General features: G+C 53.8%; 1 protein-coding gene across 2 annotated transcripts in view; it reads right to left on the bottom strand.

The window, feature by feature from the left end:
- The window catches only part of EPHB2 (EPH receptor B2), a 134,394-nt gene that overhangs the window by 5,093 nt on the left and 105,585 nt on the right, over window positions 1-23,716 (bottom strand). Inside the window, exons 6-14 of one of the 2 annotated variants that reach the window (XM_058818689.1) lie at window positions 19,044-19,168; window positions 12,073-12,235; window positions 11,402-11,510; window positions 11,202-11,269; window positions 9,027-9,149; window positions 8,086-8,333; window positions 7,229-7,444; window positions 4,466-4,615; window positions 147-340 (exon numbers count right to left, since the gene is read on the bottom strand). In XM_058818689.1, the coding sequence (XP_058674672.1) occupies window positions 147-340; window positions 4,466-4,615; window positions 7,229-7,444; window positions 8,086-8,333; window positions 9,027-9,149; window positions 11,202-11,269; window positions 11,402-11,510; window positions 12,073-12,235; window positions 19,044-19,168 (1,396 nt within the window). The remainder of the gene's footprint in view (window positions 1-146; window positions 341-4,465; window positions 4,616-7,228; window positions 7,445-8,085; window positions 8,334-9,026; window positions 9,150-11,201; window positions 11,270-11,401; window positions 11,511-12,072; window positions 12,236-19,043; window positions 19,169-23,716) is intronic. The other variant, XM_058818690.1, reaches the window with a different exon arrangement.

The following is a 23,716-nucleotide window of genomic DNA, read 5'->3' as shown; positions in this document are numbered from 1 at the left end:
ATTCTAGGATCTTTTAATGCTCTCCCTATACAGGATCAAACACAGGCCAAGCTCTAAAGTAGCTCCTGAGAGGTGCAGGGATGGTGCCACCAGGACCCAGAGGACACCAGACCTGTTCAGAGGAGCCAAAGGACAGAGACACATACCCAGAGGAGAGAGGTGCCATGGCTTTCAGGCTGTTTGGATTTCGGATCATTTTATCCAAGGTGTTGACAATTTGCCCAAATTTTGGCCTGTGGTTCCGATCCTTCTGCCAGCAGTCCAGCATCAGCTGGTGAAGGGCATTTGGGCAGTCCATGGGTGGTGGCAGCCGATAGTCCTGCTCAATGGCATTTATCACCTGCAGGAAGAGACAGAGGCATCAGTACAGCTGTGATAAAACCTATTTAATTCATAATGTGCCTTTTCTTGGACCCTGAGGGTGACCGACATGACTGATCCTGCAGCCTGTGCTCACTGCTGCCTTCCCATTTTTGCTCAGCCCTCCAGCCTGGGTGGCTGATTGTCAGGAGCAGTCTCCTGATCTGGGGAAAGGAGCACCCCTGTTGTCCTGACAGGATGTGTGATCCCACAGCTGCAGGCAGGGCAGTCAGAGATGGGATCATGCTTTCCTTGGACACAGCACAACAGCTTGCTGGGAAAACATCTTCATCCAAAGAAGGGGGTGAGTTACAGACAGGGAGCCTGTTTCTGTGTTTTCCATCCCCCAGTGGCGTTTTGTGCTCCTGACACAAACCAGCTCGTCCAGGTGACAGGGTTGTGCCAGGCGTGGGTGGCTCAGTCAGCAGAAACTGCTGGATCATTCTGCAGGCCTGTGCAAGTGCAAAACAGCACAGGGAGGACTCAGACCCCAGCCAGCACAGCCAGCCAAGGAGAACTCATTGCAGTGTGCACAGAAGAGCTGCAGCACACCTTGCCAAAGCTACATTGCACCTCCAGGCACATCCAAAAAGGCTTTGGTCAATCCTTACTGCTCCACAGAGTCTGGGAAAAAGTCTGGTCTTGCAATGTCCATAAGGGCTTGAGCAAGGGCTGGAGGATCTTCTGGAATAGAACAAGGGCTGGAGAATCTTCTTCAAGGGGAACTCCACCTCCCTGCCACTCTGCAGCCCTCAATCCTCTCCTGGGTGACAAACGAGGATGAAGCTGCTCCACTTCTTCCAGGAATATCTGTTCCTCTGACAGGGGCATGCACAGGCAGGATTCTCCTGCCTCCTTGGCCATGCACAGCACAGGCACTGAAGGATGAGCAGAAGGAGCCTTGAACACCAGAGATGGGCGCGTGCATGGCAACAAAACCCAGAAGGACAAAAACCAGAACTGAGGGTACTGCAGAAATCAGGAGCAGATCTCAAATTTACAAAGTCTCCATGGGAATGATGGACAAGGGAAGGAAGAGTGCCAGAACCTCCCTCAGGGATCCTGAGGAAGAACCTCCATGCCTCCATGCTATTCTCACCATGGGATCAAGGCTGCCATGGCTTTGTCCAGCCATGTCTTGCACAATTCCAAAGAGAGATCTTCCTGGTGGGATTCCCTAGGGCTGTGCCCCCATCCTGGGGAAGTCTAGACATACTCGTGCTGGTGGGCACATTGTTGAGTAGGGAGGTTACACAGAGAAAATTAAGGATACTGGGAATGGGAACGGGAGAGAAGCAGGGAAGAGCTGGTGGCTGATCCATGCCAAACAATCCAGAGTGTGAGATGGGCATCTGGCAGGGCTTGAGGTGGTCTGTGGCTCCAGGCAGAGAATGGACTGGGACGTGCTGCAGGCACTGCTGTGTGTGGCCAAGGTGCTGGGCAGGCTGACCTGAGACACGGGGCTGGCACTGCTGCTGCCAAAATTTGCCAGATGGAAGAGCCCTCCCCCAGTTCTGCTGCCCTGGCTGAACATGGTGGTGGCCCCATGGGGCCTGTGAAGGTCCGACCAGAGGTCCGACCTTTACAAATCAGTGACAGGAGGGTGGAGCTGGGGAGTGCTGGTCTCTTCTCCCAGAAAACAAATAGCAGGACTAGAGTAAATGGCCTAAAGTTGTACCAGGGAAAGTTTGGATTTGACAGGAGGGAAAGGGTTGTCAAGCATTGAAACAGGCTGTGCAGGGAAATGGAGTCACCATCCCTGGAAGGCTTCAAAAGGTGTGTGGATGTGGCACTTGGGGACATGTTTAGGGTGAACACAGCTACCTTGATGGCTGGACCCAATGATCTCAGAGCCTTTTCCAGCCTCAAGGATTCCATGGCTACTGATGTGCTTTGTGCAGCTCAGGGAACCTCCCAAGGGCTGCTGAGCCCCAGCCCAGCTCTGTGGATTCAGGTCTGCCCCGGCCAATGCCAGGGGAGGCACAGGGTGGGCACCAAGCACTCCTCTCTGTTCCCAGCGAGTCCTGCTGCCATCAGCCTCATGCAGAGGCAGCCCCAGCTCTCTCCATGTCCTCCCCAGCCGCCACCCCAGGCGCTCACACCCCAGGGTCAGGAGGGTAATCTGCCCTCAATATCCGCCACGCTCCTCCACAGCAGGACCAGCTGTGCTTAAGTGGTGACAGCTTTGGGGCACCGTGTCCTGCGGCACGGAAAGGGAGCAGGGGCTGGGGACAGCGACGCGCAGCGGGAGGTGCCCGGGATGGCAGAGCTGTGCCATCCACAGCACAGTGAGCAGTGCCAGGGACGGGCACAGCTTTGCCATCCCCAGGGCAGTGAGCAGTGCCAGGGACAGGCACAGCTCTGCCATCCCCAGGGCAGCAGGAGGTGCCAGGGACAGGCACAGCTCTGCCATCCCCAGGGCAGTGAGCAGTTCTAGGGACAGGCACAGTTCTGCCATCCCCAGCACAGCAAGTGGTGCCAGGGACAGGCACAGCTCTGCCATCCACAGCACAGTAAGCAGTGCCAGGGACAGGCACAGCTCTGCCATCCCCAGGGCAGCAGGAGGTGCCAGGGACAGGCACAGCTCTGCCATCCCCAGCACAGTGAGTGGTGCTGCCGCAGCAGTGCAGCCGTGGCAGGGGAAACCTCCAAGGGAAGAGCTCCCAGAGAAGGACAAGGGACAGGGAAGGTACAAAACATCTGGTGCAGGACATGCTTGAAACTAAGGTGACAACAATGGCTTAGCAGGAAGGGAATTGTCCTTGGTGAGAAAGGCAGACCCCTAAGTCCCATCCCTCTACCTCCAAGAACTGATGGAAACATTTTCCTGGTGTAGCAGAGGCTGTGAACAGCCAAAAGTTCTAAAGCATCATCCCCCTGCTCCAGACTTAGGAATTCACATTAATAAATTTCCCACCAGGCATTAGGGAGGAAATATCCCCACTCTGGAGAAACCTGATGTGGCACAGATGGAGATCTATTGAGATGGAAAAGGTCTGACAGGAGCAGGGACAGGAGTCAGGGAGGAGACAGGAGGGACAGGGAGCTTGGCTCTCACTCTCTCCCTGTAAGGCAAGACCTTAGGAGCCCACAGCATGGTGGAGAAGAAGTGCATGTCTGAAAGCTTCCAAGGGACTCCCCAGAGCTGCTCTGAGACACACTGGAAGCCAGGCAGATACTGCAAGAGCCAGGACAAGCTTTCTGCATTCCCTAGGTCCACCCAGGACCTTGGTGTTACATCCTGAGTATTCATGATGTGAGGAAGGGCAGCTGTTCTGAGAGACAGAGTTAAAAGTGGCCTTCTGACACACACATGCAGGTGCAGCATCCTCACAGCACTCAATGCCACTGGCCAGATGGGCTTTGAGCCCCAGGTACCACACCAAGACGACCAGGGAGCATGGAAATGGCATTCTGTGCTGAGGGCAGGGACTGCAGCCAGGGGCCATCCTTGCAGGAAAAACATCCCTGGAGCAAGGAGTGCAAGTAACTGTTTGACCTGAATTAGAGCAGAGGAATGAAATATTTAAAACTGAGCATGTTATGAAGTACCTTATGCTTTTGCTTTCTAGCTGTGTCTAAGTTACTTGTGGTTCTTAACAGACCACAGTGCAAGCTTCCCATGGGAGATTTAATGACCATCTAGCAGATGTCCTTAACCATGGCAGAGGGTTGGAAGGAGATGATCTTTAAAGGTCTCTTCCAACCCAAGCCATTGCGTGGCTTTTTAACAGACTTTCCTGGAGTGTCTGTGATCCCAGCAGATGAAGCTCTGCTCCACAGGCTCTCAGCTCAGGAACATCTCCTTTTTCATCCACCTGCTCCTTCCCTTCCTCAGCACCTGCCAACACCCCTGGGATGCTCCCCTTAACCCTGTGCAGTGGGTGCTGTGCCATCCTCAATCTCTGCCACAGCAGCACCACGGGGCCAGAATAAATCCCAAAATTATTCCCATTATTGCTTCCAAAGGTGTTGACCTTGCATACATCTGCCACAACAGAGAAGGCTCTGGACATGCCACAGGCTGGGACAGGCTGTGGACATGCTTTGGCCTTGCAATGCTCCCCACTGCAGTGTTCCTGCCCCTGGTTCCCCAAGAACTCACATCCTGGTTGGTCATGTCCCAGTAGGGCCGCTCTCCATAGGACATCACCTCCCACATGACAATTCCATAGCTCCACACGTCACTGGCTGAGGTGAACTTTCGGTACTGGATGGCCTCAGGTGCCGTCCATCGGATCGGGATCTTCCCACCCTGCAGGGCAAAAACAGCATGGTAACAGAGAGAGCAGATGCAAAATAAAAATAGCAGTGTCCACGATATTTCCCTGGGATATTCTAGTAAAATCCCAGAAGGAAGGAAGCACAGGACTGTCTGTCCCTCAGGGTGGATGTGGATTGTCCAGCCATGCTGGAAGCCTTCAAGATGATGATGATGATTCTCCCCATTTGGTGACCTGTCCCAACACCCTACTGAGGAAGGAGCTTTTCCTGTTGCTCACCTTGAACGTCCCCAGCCATGTTTTTGTCTATGACCCCTTTATTGCATCATCTGGTGCCACTGCAAAGAGTTTGGCTCTGTCTCTTCATTACTGCCCTGAAGGTCACTCAGCCTTCCTGTCACCACCTTAACCAAGGCCAGCTCCTTCCCCTGCCTCCTGCTCCTGCACGGCAAAATGCCCAAGTGCTAAGAGGGTCTTCGGCAGAAAGTGAATGGCCAGGAATGTAAAAAACCAAACTGATCTCCCTCTATCCTTTTGCTGTCACTTGGCTACCTGCAGAGCAGAATAAAGGGAATTAGAACACTTTCCTCTTCAGCCATCTACAGCTTCCACTCTTTGAAGTCAGCAAGAGACCATTTCTGGCCTGAGTCCTGGTGTCCCAGTCTGTCTGCAGATCTACACCTGATCCAGCAGGTTCTGATCCTTCAGCATGGGCAGGGGGGTCACTGGTGGGAAATGGGATAAGTCTGGGTGGGCACTGGGGTCTCTGTCATCCAGCTTGGAGCAATCAGATTCTCCACTCCCTCTGAGGAGTTAAGCACAGAAGTAGCACACACAAATGGGGACACAGGGATTGAAGGCTCTGCTTAAGCCCTTCCTGCCTCCTGATTTTCTACCAGGGGCTTTGGACTTGAGCCATTCACTCAAGGGACCTTCTGAAGGGAAAATCTTCCCCTGTGCTGAAAAAATAAGCAGAAGTATCTGTGTTTTGTGGCTGTGGGAAGATTAAAAAACATTATATTTTGTCAATGAACAACTGCCATGTCTTATTAAGGGTCTCTCAGGACTTCATAAGACTCAGCCCCAGTTCATGCCAGAATAATGAAAAAAGATAATGTTTCTTAATCTTTTCACAGCCACAAACCTCAGACAAAATATTGTTTTCCACAAAAGGGGAAGACAAAGCAATCCATACCAAACAGGATGTCCTCTCCATCAGGCAGACTCCTGACAGAACTCCTGGCAAGCAGTGGATTTTAAAAATGGCTAAAAAGAGGTCCTGAAGTAGAAACTTGACTTTGGAGGATTCTTGTAGGAACTGACCATGGAGTCTGACCTGGAGCTTCACCACTCCAAAGACTTTCCTAAGGTCCACCATGAACCTCCCAGGCCAGAACTTGTGACTTCTGCTTACCCATGGACACAGGGTCACTGGGAGAATGATGACAAAAACCATTTTGCAGAGGAAGATACTTCTGATACAGTAGGTGCACATAATCTGTCATTAGGGATAATAAATATCCTGCTACAGTGCCCACAGTTTAAGGAGAATAAATTAGGGATGATGAATTTATTATTAAAGAGAAAAGCTACAGGCATAACACCAGGGATAGAGAACAGCAGTAAACACCATGTATTTAGTTAACAAAGGGAAATTTAATTGGCTGTAAGGGATATATGAAAAATAAATGTTATTAGTGTTTGCAAAAACCATTGATGGCTGAGTTGATGTCTGAAGCTACACGGATGAGAATAAACCCACACATTTTTAGGTGTTTGTTAGGTATTTAGCTACTGATAAAATTTACTAAGAGCTATGCCAGACATCTCATCACTGCCAGCTTGAAAAGACCCAGGAGAGGTGATTTCCTACAGGTCATGCCCCAGCCCTATCAACACTGATTTCCAAGGATTCCTGACGTGGGCATTGATCCTGATGCACCGTGCAGAGCATTTCTGTGTGGTGTTTATGAGAACTCCTGGCTGAGCTCTCCCTGAGCAAAACCAAATAATCCGCTGGTCCTGGGGCACCTTCTGCAGCCTGACATGAGCCACAAGTTCTTGGTGGCACTTGTGTCTACGGCACCAAGGTGTTCCTGGGAGTTGTTACATGAACATGAAGTCACTTTTAGGAGTGTTTTTCTGTTTAAATTGGATACTCTCTGGAAGATCAGTATCTAGTATCTGGCACCCACCCACATTTCCTACACTTTCAGTCTATCCTTCTTGGGGCTGAGCCAGTGAGATGACATGAAGAAGGGCAGCAGGGCAGCATGACTGGACAATGATGGTAAGAAACTCAGACTTGCTGCCCTGGCAACAAATCTGTCAGGGCAGATCACATCTCAAAGGATCCCAGGTGGATCATACAGGGAGGTGCAGAGCATGATCCCAACCAAGGGCTCTTCAGGGACATGTGTGTGTTTGCAGACATGTTCGGAGGAAGGCTCAACAGGAAGGACAGGAATGACAGGATCTTGCAAGGGAAAATCTTCTTCAGTTTATTTCACTGCTCTTTCTCATCTGGGACGTTTCCACTGCTGACACCCTGGAAAAGTGCTCCCTGCTGTCAGGGGGAGGTCCCTCCTTCCCTCTCCCACTCCTTCCTGCACCCCTGGCCCTCCCTGGCTGAGGAGCAGCATTACCAGAGCACTGGTGTAGGTGGGGTCGGAGGTGTCGTCCTCCAGGAAGCGGGAGAGGCCGAAGTCAGACACCTTGCACACCAGGTTGCTGTTGACCAGGATGTTGCGGGCAGCCAGGTCCCGGTGCACGTAGTTCATGTCCGCCAGGTACTTCATGCCCGCGGCGATGCCCCGCAGCATCCCCACCAGCTGGATCACCGTGAACTGCCCGTCGTTTTGCTGAGGGACACACGGACACGGGTCACAGGAGCGGATTCACAGCCCAGGGAAAAGCCAGGAGCCTCTTTCCACACCCACGGCAGGATAAGCCATGAGTACATTCCCTCCCAGGGAGGGTGGGGAGTGCAGAGCTCACAGGGGTTGGGAGTCACCTCACACATCCCAAGGGCACCACTACGGCAGCTGCTGTCACCTCAAAATGCACCCACCCTGCACAGCAGAGCTCAGAAGGGACAATCTATTCCCATTGACCAGGTTACTTCCCTTCAACAGAGTCAATTGCCCACTTCAAACCCAGAACTAAAACTATTTAGACAGAGCAGCTGGAGGTGGGGTCCTGCTGGGTTAAAGCTGTGTTAGACTGTCCCTCCACGGGTGTCCATGTGTCCATGGGTCGGTCTGGACGTGCACCTGTGGGCAGGCAGGCACAGCCTCTCGCTGGGATGAGTGGACAGACACATAAGAAATGACAGCCCTGGTGCTGTCACCCCCAGCTCTCTGCACAGACCTCTGCACAATGCAGCAGCTGCCCCAGTGACAGGGAAGGGCAGGCTGGGAAGGCCACTGCAAAGGGAACCTTCCCCCCAAATCCCCTCTGTGCTAGCACAGCCTCTAAAGCTGCACACTGCCAGATCTCATACCCGCAGGAAGGAGTCCAGTGAGCCATTCTCCATGAACTCAGTGATGATCATGACTGGAGAGCTCTTGGTGACCACCCCCTCCAGGTGGATGACGTTGGGGTGGTCGAACTGCCCCATGATGCTGGCCTCGCTCAGGAAGTCCCGTCTCTGCTTCTCCGTGTAGCCAGACTTGAGGGTCTTGATGGCCACAAAGATCTCCCTTTTGCCTGGAAGCTTGAGATGCCCACTGCATACCTCACCAAACTCCCCTGTGAACACAAGTAAGGCCTATGAGCCTTCTCCACCTCTGCTGTGCCCCTGAGGGACCCTTGGCCCCCGCTGTGTCTGCCCTGTCTGTCCCTGAGCCGAGCACCCACCCCTGTCCCTGTGCTGAGCACCCACCCCCTGATCCTGAGCTGAGCACCCACCCCAGACCCTGAGCTGAGCACCCACCCCTGTCCCTGTGCTGAGCACCCACTCCCTGATCCTGAGCTGAGCACCCACCCTCAGACCCTGAGCTGAGCACCCATTCCAGATCCTGAGCTGAGCACCCATCCCTGTCCCTGAGCTGAGCACCCACCCCAGACCCTGAGCCAAGCACCCATCCCAGATCCTGAGCTGAGCACCCACCCTCAGACCCTGAGCTGAGCACCCACCCCTGCCCCTGATCTGAGCACCCACCCCTTATCCCTGAGCTGAGCACCCACCCCCTGACCCACGTTCCCTCCCTCTCCACCCCTCCAGCTGCACTCATCCATGAGGAGCACTGCCTGTGGGCTCATGGGAACTGATGGTCTTGATTCTCCTGCACTGGACTCCCCTGCTCCTTTAGTGCAGCCTGGGGCTAAGTAAGGTCTTAGTGGCATCAGTCCTAGTGGCATCAGGCTAAACCCTCCCAAATGCTGGCACCATGAAGGAGCCTGTGCTGCTGAGGGCCAGCCAGCCACTCCCAGGTCACCTACCTGCCCCAATCACCTGCTCAATTTTGACACAAGAGATATCGATTTCTTTTGCAAATTCCCTGACAGCCTCATTGGGATCTTCGTAGGTGAAAGGATCGATATAAATCTTCATCCCCGGAGTCACTGCAGAAAGGTGAGGGAGAGAGTCAGACAGATGGATGCAACTGGAATGGTTGGCATCAAGGCAAAGAGAAAACAGTTTGAGTGACAGTCTTTTACCTCAGCAAGTTGCATAAACAAGGCACGAAGCAGACAGAGAGAAACAGTTTGAGAAACAACATGCAGATCCATGTTTCACAAGACTGTTAAAACTGATTTTCATGAACACTGGCCCACAGGTCATTGTTGGAGCAGTAAGGAGCCACATCATGAGGCTGGACTACAAACTGCAGACTCCTCCATGGGATCTGTGACCCTTCCAGGAGCTGTGCAAGCAGAAGGGACAGTCCAGTCTGCCCTGTTCTCCTGACTGGCACTCCTGCCCAAGGCTGGGATTGCTCTTGGGAGCCCCAAGAGAAGTAGTGGGATACCCTAGGAAAATCACAAAAGACAGGTTCCTCTTGCTAGGCCCAGCAGGGGACACAGTGACACGCCATGGGACCTGGTGAGGCTGGACTGCTGCTGCCACACCCCAGCCACCTGCACTGTGGGACAGCCCTCACCTGTGCTTCTCCCCTTTGTGTACTCATCTTCTGGCCCCTGGCTCACTCCAACATGGGCTATTTGGAGAGCAGAGCTCACAGTTCCCTAAATAAGGAGCCCCACAGAGCACCAGACTGACTCCAGCTTCAGGATGCTGGTTGTATTCAGGGGATTCTGCACGGTTCACAGGCTCCCTGGGCCTTGGCAATTTGCTGCAGTGTCTGCACAGCAATCACTGCTGGGGACTGAGCAGGGACTGAGCCCTGGCCAGGTGTGTTGGGTGAGGAAGGGGCTAAAAGGCAGCCAGGCTGTATCAGCTCTGCTGCATCCTGGGGCACCAGGCCTGTTCCAAGTGGTGCAGGCACAGTGATTAAACCCATCCCAGCCTGGAGCTGTCACATCCCACACCAGGCCTGGGGAGAATGTGTGAATGTGTGTTTGCAGCCCAGACTGACAAACAACTGAGAGCTACATTTACATAATGTCTCCTGAAAAGTGTCGTTTTTCCTGGTAAGTGATAGCGAGGCAGCCAGCACAGGCTGCTGGGCCACAGGGCTGCAGCTCTGCCTTTTGGGACATGTTTCCCAGGTAAAAGATGGAGCAACAGTGAGTCCTGAGTGGAAACACTGCTGGTGTTTTCCATGCTTTGAGCAAGGCCTGGATTTGTACAGGAATAAGGTATTAAAAGGGTAGAAATCCTGAAGCTGCAAGTAGAACACGAGGAAAATCACAACTGAGATTGGAATAAAGCAAAATTAGAGCAACAGGTCTTCAGTGAGGGGGGAGAAAGGAATTTCAGGGATATGAAGGCAGGGGTTAATCATAGAATCATGGAATGGTTTGGGTTGAAAGGAATCTTAAATGACCTCATCTCTTCCCCCCCCTGCCATGGGCAGGGACACCTGCCACTATCCCAGGTTGCTCCAAGCCCTGTCCAACCTGGCCCTGGACACTTCCAGGGATGGGGGAAGAAGGATGCACTGGGGTGAGGCAGGGTGTGCAGTGAGGCTGAGCAGGAAAGCTGGATGTGAGGGAGTGCCTTGCACAGGGATGTTGGAAGAGGGAGGCTACAAGAGAGGGCATGTTAGGTATTGTATTATATACCTAAACATAGATATATCTCCTATCTACTGGGAATCTGGGAGCACTGGGATGGGCTCTGGCTAAGGTCTGTGGGTTCCTGCAGGGGGACAGGGACAGGTCAGGGAGGGGTGTCACTGCTGCCCAGGAGATGGGCAAAGCTCAGGAGCTGGAGAAGCAAGACATGCTGTGGTGGCAGACACTGCAGCACAGAAGACAGTGATGCTTCAGGGGGTGTTGGTTGTCACCGAGGTCTGGAGGACACGCCCAGGCACCTGACAGCGTGCAGAGCTGAGAGCAGGGCAGGGATCAGGGGCAGGAGGGATCTGGAGCTGCCCTGCCCACACACACACGCCCACCCTGCCCAGAGCCCTCCCCAAGCCCCGAGTGAACAGGAGCACGAACCGAGCAGCGAGCGGCCCCCCAGGGCCGGGGGGGGCCCCCGGTACGTACTGTGGCCACTGGTGTAGTGCTGCAGCTTGTCCGTGTACTCCGAGTCAGCCCGCTCGAAGCCCCGTCTTCTGGAAGGGAAGGGAGACCTGAGCACAGCATGGGCCCCTCGGGGCTGGGGCTGCGCTGTGGGGACACCTGTGTCCCCTCCCTGCCATGCCCTGTCCCCAGTGCCCCGCCCTGGGTGCCTCAGGCTGCCCTACCTGCTGCACACGATGCCGATGACCACCACGGCGATGAGGAACACCAGCCCCGCCGCCGAGGAGCCGATGATGAGCGGCAGCTTCTCCTGCACGCTGGTCTGGTACTCGGCTGGCACAGGGCAAAGGGAACAGGTTACTGTGCCATCCCCCTCCAGGTCATTGAGGTCAGAGCCCTGAGCACGGGCCATGTTTGATTCCTGGTATGGCTTTGGTCTTGGACAGCCGGGACTCCCCTCTGGCTGTGGGATGTGTCCCAGAAGGAAGGGTGGATGGAGCTATTCCTTTCGGGAGGAAGGTTTAGTCCTGTGGACGTGTGCTGTGCCTTGTCCTTGGCACCAGGGCCTGAAAACTGGCTTGGTCTGTTTTATTTAGCAGCACAAATTTAGAAAAGTAAGACATGGCTCTGTGTTTGTCATCAGCAGCTGCGCAGGTAGAAAACATAAATTTTGCTTCCTCTACATCCAGCTGAGCAGACATATCCCCACAACAGAAAGGCTGGGCAGAAACTGGGGCCTTCCTTGCATGGAACAAGCACCAGGCCTCTCTCCGGGTCTTGAATGTGGTTTCTCAACACACCCTTAAAGGGACTGACAGCAAGGGGACTGGCTGCTTGTCTATCTTCACATCTCTCTAGACCCTGAGTCACCTTTACAGAGCAGTTGCAGACTCACCTTCAGTCATGGTCTGGAAATACATCTTCCCACTGTAGCGGCCGTAGCCGGCCACGGTGCGCGCCCGCACCTGGAACACGTAGATGGTGCCAGCCTTGAGGTTCTGCACTGCCACAGTGTTGGTGGGGCTCTTCACTGTGGTCGAGTTCAACTCACTCAGATCCTGCCAAGAAAAAACAAATCCATCATCAGAAGAACCAGTCCAGAATCAGGCATTGTGCTTCTGGAAGGAGGAAGGGCAGGAGACCAGGGTGGAGAGACCACCAGGGTCTGAACAAAGAGGTGCTTCCTCCTGTCAGGGAGACACAGACTCAGGGATGTGAGTATGGATATCCCTGAGCTATTCACCACCTCTCAGGAAGGGCTCTAGAGAAGACAGGAGCTACGAAACTCATGTTGCTTCTCTAAGCCTTGAGGTCAATGGAGACTGTAAGGTGGGAACTTCTTCCCTCTTCTGTGCTTTTCTCTTAGCACTTTCCTCCTCCCTCTACCCCTCCTGCTGTGCCTTAGCCAGCCTCAGCACAGTCCACCTGCTCTTCCCCAACTCCCATCTCCCTTTGCCAGGAGGTAAAGCCCACCTGAACTCTGGGTTTTGGACCTCAAGAGAAGTTCTGCTTGCACCCCACTGCCCAGAGCCTGCTTCTCCAGGGGCCATGGCCAAGTTTCCAAGGCTGGGGACCCCAAGAGCACATTTCAAAGTGATAATGAGACTGCAACATAACTTTTGTTCTGCCCCTTGTCTCCAGTTTTCTAGCTGAGGACTGGATGGACAGGATTTCCTCACACAAGGGAACAGATAGTCTCTGTCCCCCAAGGACATGGAGTCAACAGAGGATGATGACAGAGGGTCCTGAACATGGCCAGAGACAGTAGCTGGGAGCCTGGCTGCCATGAAGTCCCAAAAGTCAGAGCAAAACAGCAATGCCAACAGCACAATGCTTCTGGAAAACAAAGAGCTCTTAGGAAAGCCCAGCTGTGAGCAAGCACTGAGAAAAGGAGGTGCAGGCACAGATTTTGGAATCCAGTGGCTGTAGTGACACTGAAGGTGCTCATCCATCCTGGCTGCCCTGGCAGATCACCAGATGCAACAGAGCAGTGGCAGCTCAAAATCTGAGCTGGCAAGTTCCCAGAGAGTCCCTGACTTCAAGTCACTGCACAGGACACCCCTGCACCCTCAGTGAGGAGAGGTCACCTTGTGAGACTCTGACAGGGACTGGCAGAAAGTGAGACATGAGGTTTGGGGAACTCCCTAAGTGTGACTGAGGGTGTGACCAAGGGACTGACCTCTGTCCCAGCTCTGAAATGACATGGAGATGGAGATAGATGCATGGAGACATTTCTGCTTTTCCCATGGGAACAAGAGATCAGTGTGAAACTTGCAGAAAAGAGAAAGCACCTCTAACCAACTTCTGCAATAAAGTGCTGATGGACAGAGGGTAATGAAGGGGCAATCAGGCAGAAGGAAGATCCCACAGAATCATTAAGGTCAGAAAATTCCTTCAAAATCATCAAGTCCAACCTTTGATTGATGCCCACCTGTCACCAGCCCAGAGCAGTGAGTGCCATGTCCAGTATTTCCTGGACACCTCTGACGTGGGGGTTCCACAACCTCCTTGGGCAGCCCCTTCTAATGTCTGAGCACCCCTTCCATGAAGAAATTCTTCCTGCTGTCCAACCTGAACCACCCCTGGCACACCTTGAGACTATGTCCTCTTGTCCTGTTGCTTTTTCCCCAGAGGAAGAGACTGACACCCACCTGGCTGTACCTTCCTGTCAGGGATTTTGTGGTCATAGAATCATGGAACAGCTTCAGTTGGAAGGGGAACTTAAAGTTCATCCAGTTCCACCCCCTGCCACAGGCAGGGACACCCTCTACTAGACAAAGTGTCCAACCTGACCTTGGACACTTCCAGGGATCCAGGGGCAACCACAGCTTCTTTGTGCAGCCTGTGCCAGGGCCTCCCCACACCATCCAAGCTGGCCTTGAATGGAGTGAATTTTGTGTCTCAAGCTGTTAGTTGGGCAGTGCTTTGGTGTGGTTGGTGGTAAGAGAGGGGTCTGTTTCCTCTGGTAAGAGGAATGTGTTTCTTCAAGTGTGTGGCCAAACCCAAGGAGTGGAGATGCTGATGGCAAATCCCTCTGCAGGGAGTGCAGGGGAGCTCTGTGTTACATGTAGGGGCATGGAGGAATATGACAAGGGGGAATGGCTTTAGGCTGAAAGAGAGCAGGGCTAGATGAGATATAGGGGAGAAATTTCTCTCTGTGATGAAGCTCTGGCACAGGGTGTCCAGAGCAGCTGTGGCTGCCCCTGGATCCCTGGCAGTGCCCAAGGCCAGGCTGGATGGGGCTTGGAGCAGCCTGGGACAGTGGGAGCTGTCCCTGCCATGGCAAGGGTGGAATGAGATGGGCTTTGAGTCCCTTCCAGCCCAGCCATCCTATGATTCTGTGAAACACCTGGGAGATCTCCACTATTAACACTGTTCAGGAACACTTTTCCCTTCTAAAAACTACAGTATCTGTTTTATGCATCTGGACTTGGTGCTGAAGGTTCCTGATTGTCACTGGGGTCTCTGGTAATTAGACTGATGGCAGTGAAAAGCTCAAGTTCAGATACATACACCCCAAGGAAAGATGAGCACACAGAAAACCCATGGCCTCGTTTGTCTGATCAGGCTCAGCACTCCCTTGGACCTTTCCCAGGTGGTTGAGGAGAGAAATAGGTCAGGAAATGTTTACAGTTTTAGAGCTCAAGGGCTTGGATGAATCCTCCCAGGCCCTTGGAGGGCACTAACAACACAGTTGTTTAAAAATCATTTGTCCACCTCTTTTGGAGAACCTTATCCCTGCTCCTGGAGGACTTTAAATGGAATGTAATGGCCAAGCCTACAAGGTGGTTGATGCATGGGAAATTGCTGTCTGCCTGGCTGAGGAAGGTGTGCTTGTGATGTGCTCTCCTATAAACCCAGACCACAAGGAAAAACCATTTACACCTCTCCACCCTCCCTTATCAAACCTGTTCTTCCTCCTTGGCATCACCTCTCCAGAACCTGCACATTCACCTCAAACACTTCTCCCTTTCACCTCTCTGGGCTCCACTAGCCAAGTGCATCCCAGGTGATTGAAAGCCCAAGTCCAAGCAGACGTTTGTGGTGTTTGGGGGCTTTTCCCCTGCTGATATTCTTTTGAGTTTGGACATTCTAATTCAAAATAACACACTGGTTTGATTTTGAGTCTTTATCTGATTCTCCCTCCCACGAGCCAAACTGAAGCAAAAACCAAACTCTGATCAATAAAGAAAGAGTCTCTTGAAACATGGGTAGGCTGCGAGACACCCAAAGGATTTACAAAAATTGCTTCTAAAAAGTCGCATTTAAAAAAAAAGAAAATTGAAAGTGAAAAAGCCAAGAAAAAAATGTCAACTGACAGAATTTGGCAGAGTTCCTATGAGCCTGCACAGTGACATCTGCCATGGCCCTGGGGGCAAACACAGCAGGACACCAGGGCCTGGTGCCAAACCATCACACAGCTGCAGTTCGGGATGCCCACGTGTGGGAGCACGGCCCTGCCAGCCACCCTGGCATCCCCAGCACCTGGACTCTCATAGAGATCCACCCCTTGTGGGGGCAGCCCAAGAAGATTTGTGCCCCCAGCCAGGTATCCCATCAAGTGGGACAAGGAGAAATGGCCTCAAGTTGTGCCAAGGGAAGTGCAAGCTAGATATGAGGAAACATTTCTTCATTAAAAGAGTTTTCAGGCATTGGCACAGGCTGCCCAGGGCAGTGGTGGAGTCCCCATGCCTGGAAGTGCTCAAAAAACGAGATGCTGCACTTGGCAACGTAGCTTGGTGAAGGTTGGGCTGACTGATCTTGGAGGGCTTTTCCAACTTTAATTATCCTCTGAGTGTTTGAACGCCTGTCCCAACCCAGTCCTGGATAGTGCCCAGTCCCAGTGTGGCCCTGGGCAGGGACTGGGACTGCAGGCAGGCTATGCCAGGGCTCCCTGGCAGGGTTTCCTCTCCATGTCCTTGAACTCCCAATTTTCTTGGGACAGAGACCCCTCCAAGAGTTTGGGCAGCACTGGCTGAAGGGGCAGCCCCACCTCAGCAGAGATGAGAAACACCAGGCAGCAGCTTTGGCTCCAGGCTCGGGGATTGTGGTGTCCTGCACTGCAGGACAGACTCTGAAGAGTCAGACAATCACAGAAACCCAGGATTGGGTTGGAAGGGACCTTACAGACCATCTTTTTCCAACCCCCTGACATGGGCAGGGATGTCCCCTGAGTCAGCCTGGCAGCAGCACCTCCAGCATCTGTGGGCCAAGCCCTGGGGACATCCTGTCCTGGGGTGCTGGGCTCTGACCAGAAGCTCCTGGGCACCAGGAGAGCTCTGCTTCTACCTCCACTTCCACATCCACCTTCACAGGTCCTCTCCCCCACCCTTCGTGTCCCAGCCAGCCCATGCCCCTACTCCAGCACTGGCTGGAGACATCAAAGGGCTCCTTTGCCTCTAACGTCTTGCACTGGTGACCAAATTGGGCTGAATGTCTTCAAACAATTACAGAATGGGTGACTTTGAGCATCATCAAACCAAATAATTTTGCATAATTATTTGCAAAGGAGGGCTAATTGTTCTTTGCTGTGTCTGACTGCAGTGGGTCTCCAGTTCCCACACTCCAGGATGAGTTTGGCAACTTTGGATGAAAACTGCTACACCCTTTCTAAATGAAGACAACACAGACTTTTTAAATAAGACAAACACTGGCAGGTACCTCTTGGAAGTGAAAAAACAACACATTAAAGTGAGGGCTACAGAGAGCAGCCACGTCAGGCAGTGTTTGTGCAACAATCTGCACGGATTTGCTCCAACTCCACGTGAAAAAAACTCATAATGCCTTTGTACAGGCATTTTTAATGGTATCTAAAAATAGCAGTGCTATAAATAATCTGTGAAAGGGAAACAAAAATACACCTTTGTTTCAGGTGCTGTGAACAGTGCTTTTCTGTCAACACTAAATAAATTCTTCTATTTTTTTAATTTAATGTCTGTATATAGAAGAGAATCCATTAAAAATGAAGAGTCAAGGTGCTTTTGATACACAGTGTGTATGGTGCTATTCTTCATTTGAGCTGTTCGCATGAAAATAAAATATAATTTTCTACTGAGGGAAAAAAAATTCAACCAGAAAAAACTTAACCAGCTCTAGAGATCTTTGCTGAGCATTCAGAAGCATATGGGACAGTTTGTAATTAAATATTTGTAAGGAAATCACCTCTGCACAGCCTGGCAGTGCAGTGGGAACACACCTGGAGTGTGTCACACACCACATCCAACTGCTGGATTGATGGGAAGCAGGAGAGAAGCACAGCAAGGCCAAAGCCCTGGCACAGGATGCCCAGAGAAGCTGGGGCTGCCCCTGGATCCCTGGCAGTGCCCAAGGCCAGGATGGGTGGAAGGTGTCCCTGCCCATGGCAGGGGGTGGCACTGGATGAGCTTTAAGGTCCCTTCCAACCCAAACCATTCTGGGATGCTTCCATGGTTCTCTGAAACCAGGACAGGGAGAACCTGAGCCCAGCTGTGCCCTCTGTGCCAGGCTTAGTGCTCCATGAACAGCCCTGACTGAGAGTGGGGCCACTTGTCCCCATCATCAGGGACAGGCTGTGCCCTGACTCTGACAATGGGACAGGCAGATGTGGCTGCCTGCAAAGACTGGCCACCAGCATCACTGTTTTTTAAACAAAAATTCCCTTTATTTACAGCCTTCCTCAGAAAACAGAGGAGAGGGAAGAAAGAAAGAGAGTGAGAGATTAAGATAAAGTAAGAGGAGGAGAATGTACTCCCTGAGATCTTCTGCCTCTACATTGAGGGTCCCCAGGGAAAGGACCCCTCTTGCTTCCCAGATCTGTCTTGTTATCTCCTCATCCATCCTGCCACATATTCTGGGATAATTTCCAAGGGTCAAAATAAATGGCTGTGATTTATGCAATATAGGTCAGGACCTATTTAACAGCTTACAAAGGAGCCCCCCCTCCTCCCCATTCTCCCTCTGGCTCTTGGTGATGAGAAAATAGGTCACAGGCAGGCAGTGGGGGGGATTAATCATTTCTTCCGGCAACTGCTGGGAAAAATATTTTCAGTTCCATTTAATCATAAAGCTTTTTAATTAGTTAGTTTGCAATTTATAATGTATAGTTTATAAGCTCTTGTGCAAGGGGGCAGATTCCTGGAAGGAGAAGTCTCCTGCTCCCCATCTCCCCTGGGCTGCACAGATGAAGTTCAGCCTGGCAGGTCCTGGGACCAACCTCCACATGGTCCTCAGGTGTCTGAGCAGCCACTGGTGGGATGGACACCCTGGCACAGTCCACATGAAATTCCTCTGTCTGCCTGGACAGGGAGCTTATGGAAGGAGCAGGTTCCTCAGGGATACAGGGCCAGAGCTGCCTGAGCCCTTCACACTGACTCCATAGTGCAGCATGAGCCCTCCATGGGAGCATGGGACACCTTCTCCCTGTGCAACATCTGGGCTCAGGATGCTGCAGGGATGCCAAACTCACCTTTGGGGTAGATGCACCCATGGACAGCGCTCCAGAAAATCTCCAGGACTGGACACCCACTGAGTGTACGCCAACCTGTGACTGGATTTTCCCTGTCATTCCCATTTCCTTCTGATGCCACAGTACACAAAAAGGAAAAAATAGACCCTGGACCCAGAGTACCCTGCTCTCCCTGCAATGGGTCCACTTGCCACCAGTTCTGTGGAGGTGACAGGAGAAGCTCCTGAATGGCCAGTGGAATTTCTACACTTGGACCACTGGAACCATCACTGGACCCCAAGGATAGATGGCCACTGTCACCCATGTGACCGAATGCAGCAAGAGAAGTTTCCTACTTAATAACCACTGTATGCCCTTAAATAAAGTCTGCCCCCCTCCTCTCCCCAAAAGCTGTGGGTGACCCCTGTGAGGTCCCTCAGTACCTTCTCGTAGTACTGCAGCTCATAGTCCAGGATGACTCCGTTGGGCTGGTCGGGCTGGGACCAGGACAGGGTGATGCTGTCCACAGTGCGGCTCACCTGGTGCATGATGGACACGGCAGAAGGGGCTGCAAGAGAGAGAGGGGGGACAGACAGTCAGACACCTGCACAGGTAGGACCCTCACCCTGCAGGAGGTGGGCAGGACAGTTATTGTTGTTTGGAGCTTTGGAATTCACCTCCTGCACTGGGAGAGCTGTGCAGAGGTCAGGGGATCCTGGATTTTGCTGTTTGTAGAGAGCAGTGAGGAGAGGAAAAAATGGTTCTGCTGAACTGGTAGTTAGAAGACATGTAGGACAGTGCCTCAAGCAGGAAAGTGGCAAAAGGAGCCCAGGTTGGAGCAGGCACAGCACTGTTCTACCGCAAAGAGCCCCACCAGCCCCACAGCATGCACTCCTGCAAAGAGCCCCACCAGCCCCACAGCATGCACTCCTGCCATGGGGAAATGGGTGGTTTTTACGTTTCCATTCGCTCAGAGCAGCTTCCCAAGGCTCGGGCCGGCTGGGGCTGCACGCTGCACATGCCAATCACGGGAGGCGCATCCAGCGCTGAGCAGGCAGCACAAAGCTGACCTGACACGCTGACAATGGAGAGCAGCCCGGCCGGGCCCCGCTCCTCGCAGCGAGCACAAAGGGCCCCGCCGGCCCTCACACACCCGGGCCGCTCTCCCTGCCGGCCCTCACACACCCGGGCCGCTCCCGCTGCCGGGACCCTCGGCCGGGAAAGCCGCCCCGGGAGCTGGGCTGGCAGCCCCACATGCAGGGACCGGAGCGGGGAGCTGGGCTGGCAGCCCCACATGCAGGGACCGGAGCGAGGAGCTGGGCTGACAGCCCCACGGGCAGGGACTGGAGCGGGGAGCTGGGCTGGCAGCCCCACATGCAGGGACCGGAGCGAGGAGCTGGGCTGGCAGCCCCACAGGCAGGGACCGGAGCGGGGAGCTGGGCTGGCAGCCCCACATGCAGGGACCGGAGCGAGGAGCTGGGCTGGCAGCCCCACAGGCAGGGACCGGAGCGGGGAGCTGGGCTGGCAGCCCCACATGCAGGGACCGGAGCGAGGAGCTGGGCTGGCAGCCCCACAGGGAAGGGACCGGAGCGGGGAGCTGGGCTGGCAGCCCCACAGGGAAGGGACCGGAGCGGGGAGCTGGGCTGGCAGCCCCACAGGCAGGGACCGGAGCGAGGAGCTGGGCTGGCAGCCCCACGGGCAGGGACCGGAGCTGAGCTGGCAGGCCCGCAGGGAAGGAACTGGAGCGGGGAGCTGCGGGCGCCCTGGGAAAGCCTGAGCGGCCCTGGCCCGGCGGGCTGGGGAGCAGGGTGAGCCAACAGCCCGGGCTGCCTCAGTCCTGAGGGGCAGGAAACTCCTCGGAGCCTGCAGCTTCTCCTGAGGGCAGCTCCCATCTCTACTCTGTGAGCAGGGACAGCTCCCAGGGAACGGCTGGAGCTCTGCCATGGGGGTTTAGGCTGGAGATCAGGGAAAAGTTCTTCCCCCAGAGGGTGCAGGCACTGCCCAGGCTCCCCAGGGAATGGGCACGGCCCCAAGGCTGCCAGAGCTCCAGGAGCGCTCAGACAACGCTCTCAGGAATGCACAAGTGGGATTGTTGGGGTGTCTCTGCAGGGCCAGGAGTGGGACTCGATGACCCGTGGGGATATTCTCTGATTCTAGGTGCTGACAGCAGAGCAGCCAACACCCCCACCCCTGCTGCAGGGCTGACACCCACAGCTGCCTGCGCTGGCTCCTCTCCCCCATCCCAGAGCGGTGAGAGGAGCCCTCCCCGTGCCCAGCCTGCTGCTGGCACTGACAGCACATCCTCCTCAGTGCAGGGCTACCCCAGACCTGCCCTAGTGCCAGCCCAGCCCTGGAGAGAGAGCTCGAGCTGCAGTCAGCGTTAGCCCTGGCACAGCTGCCAGCACAGGCTCACCACTGCAACAGCTGTAGGGCACAGAAGAAGCCTCAGGGCTAGGAGAGGACTGGAGAGTGGTAGCTTGAAAGTTTTCCCATCACTTGCATGCCAGGCCAAATGGATGCAGAGTGGTTTGCACTCAGATGGGCTTTTCCCAAGTCCAACCCTTACAATATTTCATGGAATAACAACTCATTTGGCAGCTCTGAGAAACAGCCTGGAGGAGCAGCACCCAGAGGAAGGCACCTCTCACCCATCTCTAGGCTGGCTCCCGTTGGCATCAGGGGTAGTGACAGGAGCTGTGCCAGCTGGGACTGCAGTGGTAGGACCACGGTGCTTGGACAAGCATGGCCCCAGCATGTTCCTGCACATCACAATAAATTACCACTGAGCAACTCCTCTCCAACACACCAACAAAAGCCATTTTTCTGGTCCACCTCTGCCTCTTCCCTGCTGCTTTTCTGACTCAGCACCACAGTTCCCAGGATGCTCAGTGTCTGGGTGCCAAGGGGCTGGGTTTGGCAAACACAAGACCTGTACCACACTGCTGCACCACTTTCCTTCACCTGCCTAGGTTACCCGACTCCTGAAGGAAGGTGTGATGTGGATTAGCCTCAGCAGTGTTGTTGAGCTCCAGTTTTGTCGAGGAGAACAAAACTAGAAGGACAGCAGAGAACTTCATCCCTGGAAGTGTCCCGGCCAGGCTGGATGGGGCTTGGAGCAACCTGGTCTGATGGAAGGTGTCCCTGCCTATGGCAGGGGATGAGATAATCTTTAAAGACCCTTCCAACCCAAACCACACCATGATTTCAACAGATCCTGAGGCCACTCCTTCCATCCATTTCTGCTTGAGCAAAGCCCCATTACCCAACAGTCTGAAACCCTCTGTGTCACCTCAGCCCTCCCCTCACTCTGTGGCTCTGCTCCCCTCCCAGCTTGACACCCTCATCCCACTGCTTCAGGCCACATCTTTCCAAACTCCTGGGAAGAGTTTCTCACGCTGTGTGAAGATAAAACACAGGTAATGTTTCTGGAGCCTGTCAGCTCTTGCCAGAGCTCACTGCTTCCTTGTTCAAACAGATTCTGTAGGACATCTGCAATTTTCAAGACAAACATCTCTGTCTCTGGAGACCAGGCTCAGGAGGAAGATGTGACTGTGCTGCGGATGCCGTGTGGCAGGGATGGCACTGGACTGAGGGAAGCACACAGCCCACAGTGTCTGTGACAGCTGCTCTGGGAGCTGATCCCACATTACACACTGGGCTTTTCCAGGACAGGGGCCATGTACAGCCAGAGCTGTCCCACCACAACACCAGGATGTGGCAACATCCCGTGATTCAGGCACAGGTTCAGTGGCCTTGCAGCTGGAGAAGCTCCTCAGCTCCAGGTTCCTCCTGGTAGGAGTGAAGTCTCTGGGATGTTCTTCCAGTTCCATGCACTGCACCCCAGCCTGGGAGCACAGGACCTCTCCAGGGCATCTCCTGCCTCTCCTGAGGGAGATGTACCAGACAACAGCTACAGCAGGACGTGTGTGACTCATGTGCTGCTGGTACCTGGTGAACCTGCTCTGGTTTGGCTCAGCAAAAGACCCAAATGGATGAGGTGGGGCTCACGGAAGGAGCTTAATGAGGCAAATGTGCTGCATGGTGGGAGGAGGCAGGGGAGATGAATGACTACAGCAACCTCAGAGCCTTTCCTGCACCTGGGGCAAGGGAGGGCTCTGGAAGAGCAGGAACGTCCCCAGTGCATGTCCTCAGTAACTGCTGCTCTTATCAGGACACCAGGGGAGTGCACAGCAATGAAACCACAGCAAGGCCCAGCTCAGAAGTGACCTCTGGAGGTTTCTGGTCCCACGGGCTGGCAGACTAATTTCAAAATCACATCATTTTTCTCAGGACTGTGTCCAGATAAGACCTAGTGAGTCTGATCCCCATGGATGGGGCTTCCACAGGCTCTGAGCAGCAGCCCCCAGCTGCCTTGCTCTTAGGGGCAGAAACTTTCCCTCACATTCCACTGGGATTTTGCTGGTTGTGCTTTGTGGATGTTGCCACCATTCTCCCCCTTGATGCCCCTCATCCTCCTCCTCTCCAGGCTGATCAGACCTAGCCCTCAGCTGCCCTCACCTTGGATGCTCCAGCCCCAGCCTCAGGGTAACCTCCTTGTCCTGCTGGACCTGCTCCAGTTTGTCCAGGAGTGTGATACTGGGAGCCCCAGAAGATGAAGGAGCCCAGGTGTGGCCCTGAGACTGCTGAGCAGATGGAAACAATCAATCCCTCTCCTGGACTTTTTGCTAACTCTGCAGTGCCACAAAACATGGTCCTTTGTCACACCCTTTATGCCAGGTGAGGGCCTGGGGTGCACAGAGAGGCTCCCAGGCCCATGAATCAGGGATGGGCTGGCACTGGATATGTGAGCTTGAAACCAGTTTAGAGGAGCCAGCCAGACTCAGAGTGACTTTCCCAGGTCCAGTCAGCAGGAACAGCTTCAGCTGGATTCTGACACGATGCCCAGGCAGCTGACTGTGCCCTGTGACACACAGAGGAGATCAGATATGGAGAGTCCCCACTCTCAGAGCCTTGATCTCCCTGTGCTGTCACCATGAAGGTGTGAACAGAGGTGGATTTATCCCGATGGGGTATCCAGGGGTAGGTGTGTCCCAAAAGTGCAAAAAACAAACAGACCTGCCTTCATTCCACAGCTGATGGAAACACTGCTCCTCAC

The sequence above is a fragment of the Ammospiza caudacuta genome, chromosome 22 (genome assembly GCF_027887145.1).
Source record: "Ammospiza caudacuta isolate bAmmCau1 chromosome 22, bAmmCau1.pri, whole genome shotgun sequence".
Lineage (NCBI taxonomy): Eukaryota > Metazoa > Chordata > Aves > Passeriformes > Passerellidae > Ammospiza > Ammospiza caudacuta.
This window is presented reverse-complemented; position numbering and strand designations above follow the sequence as displayed.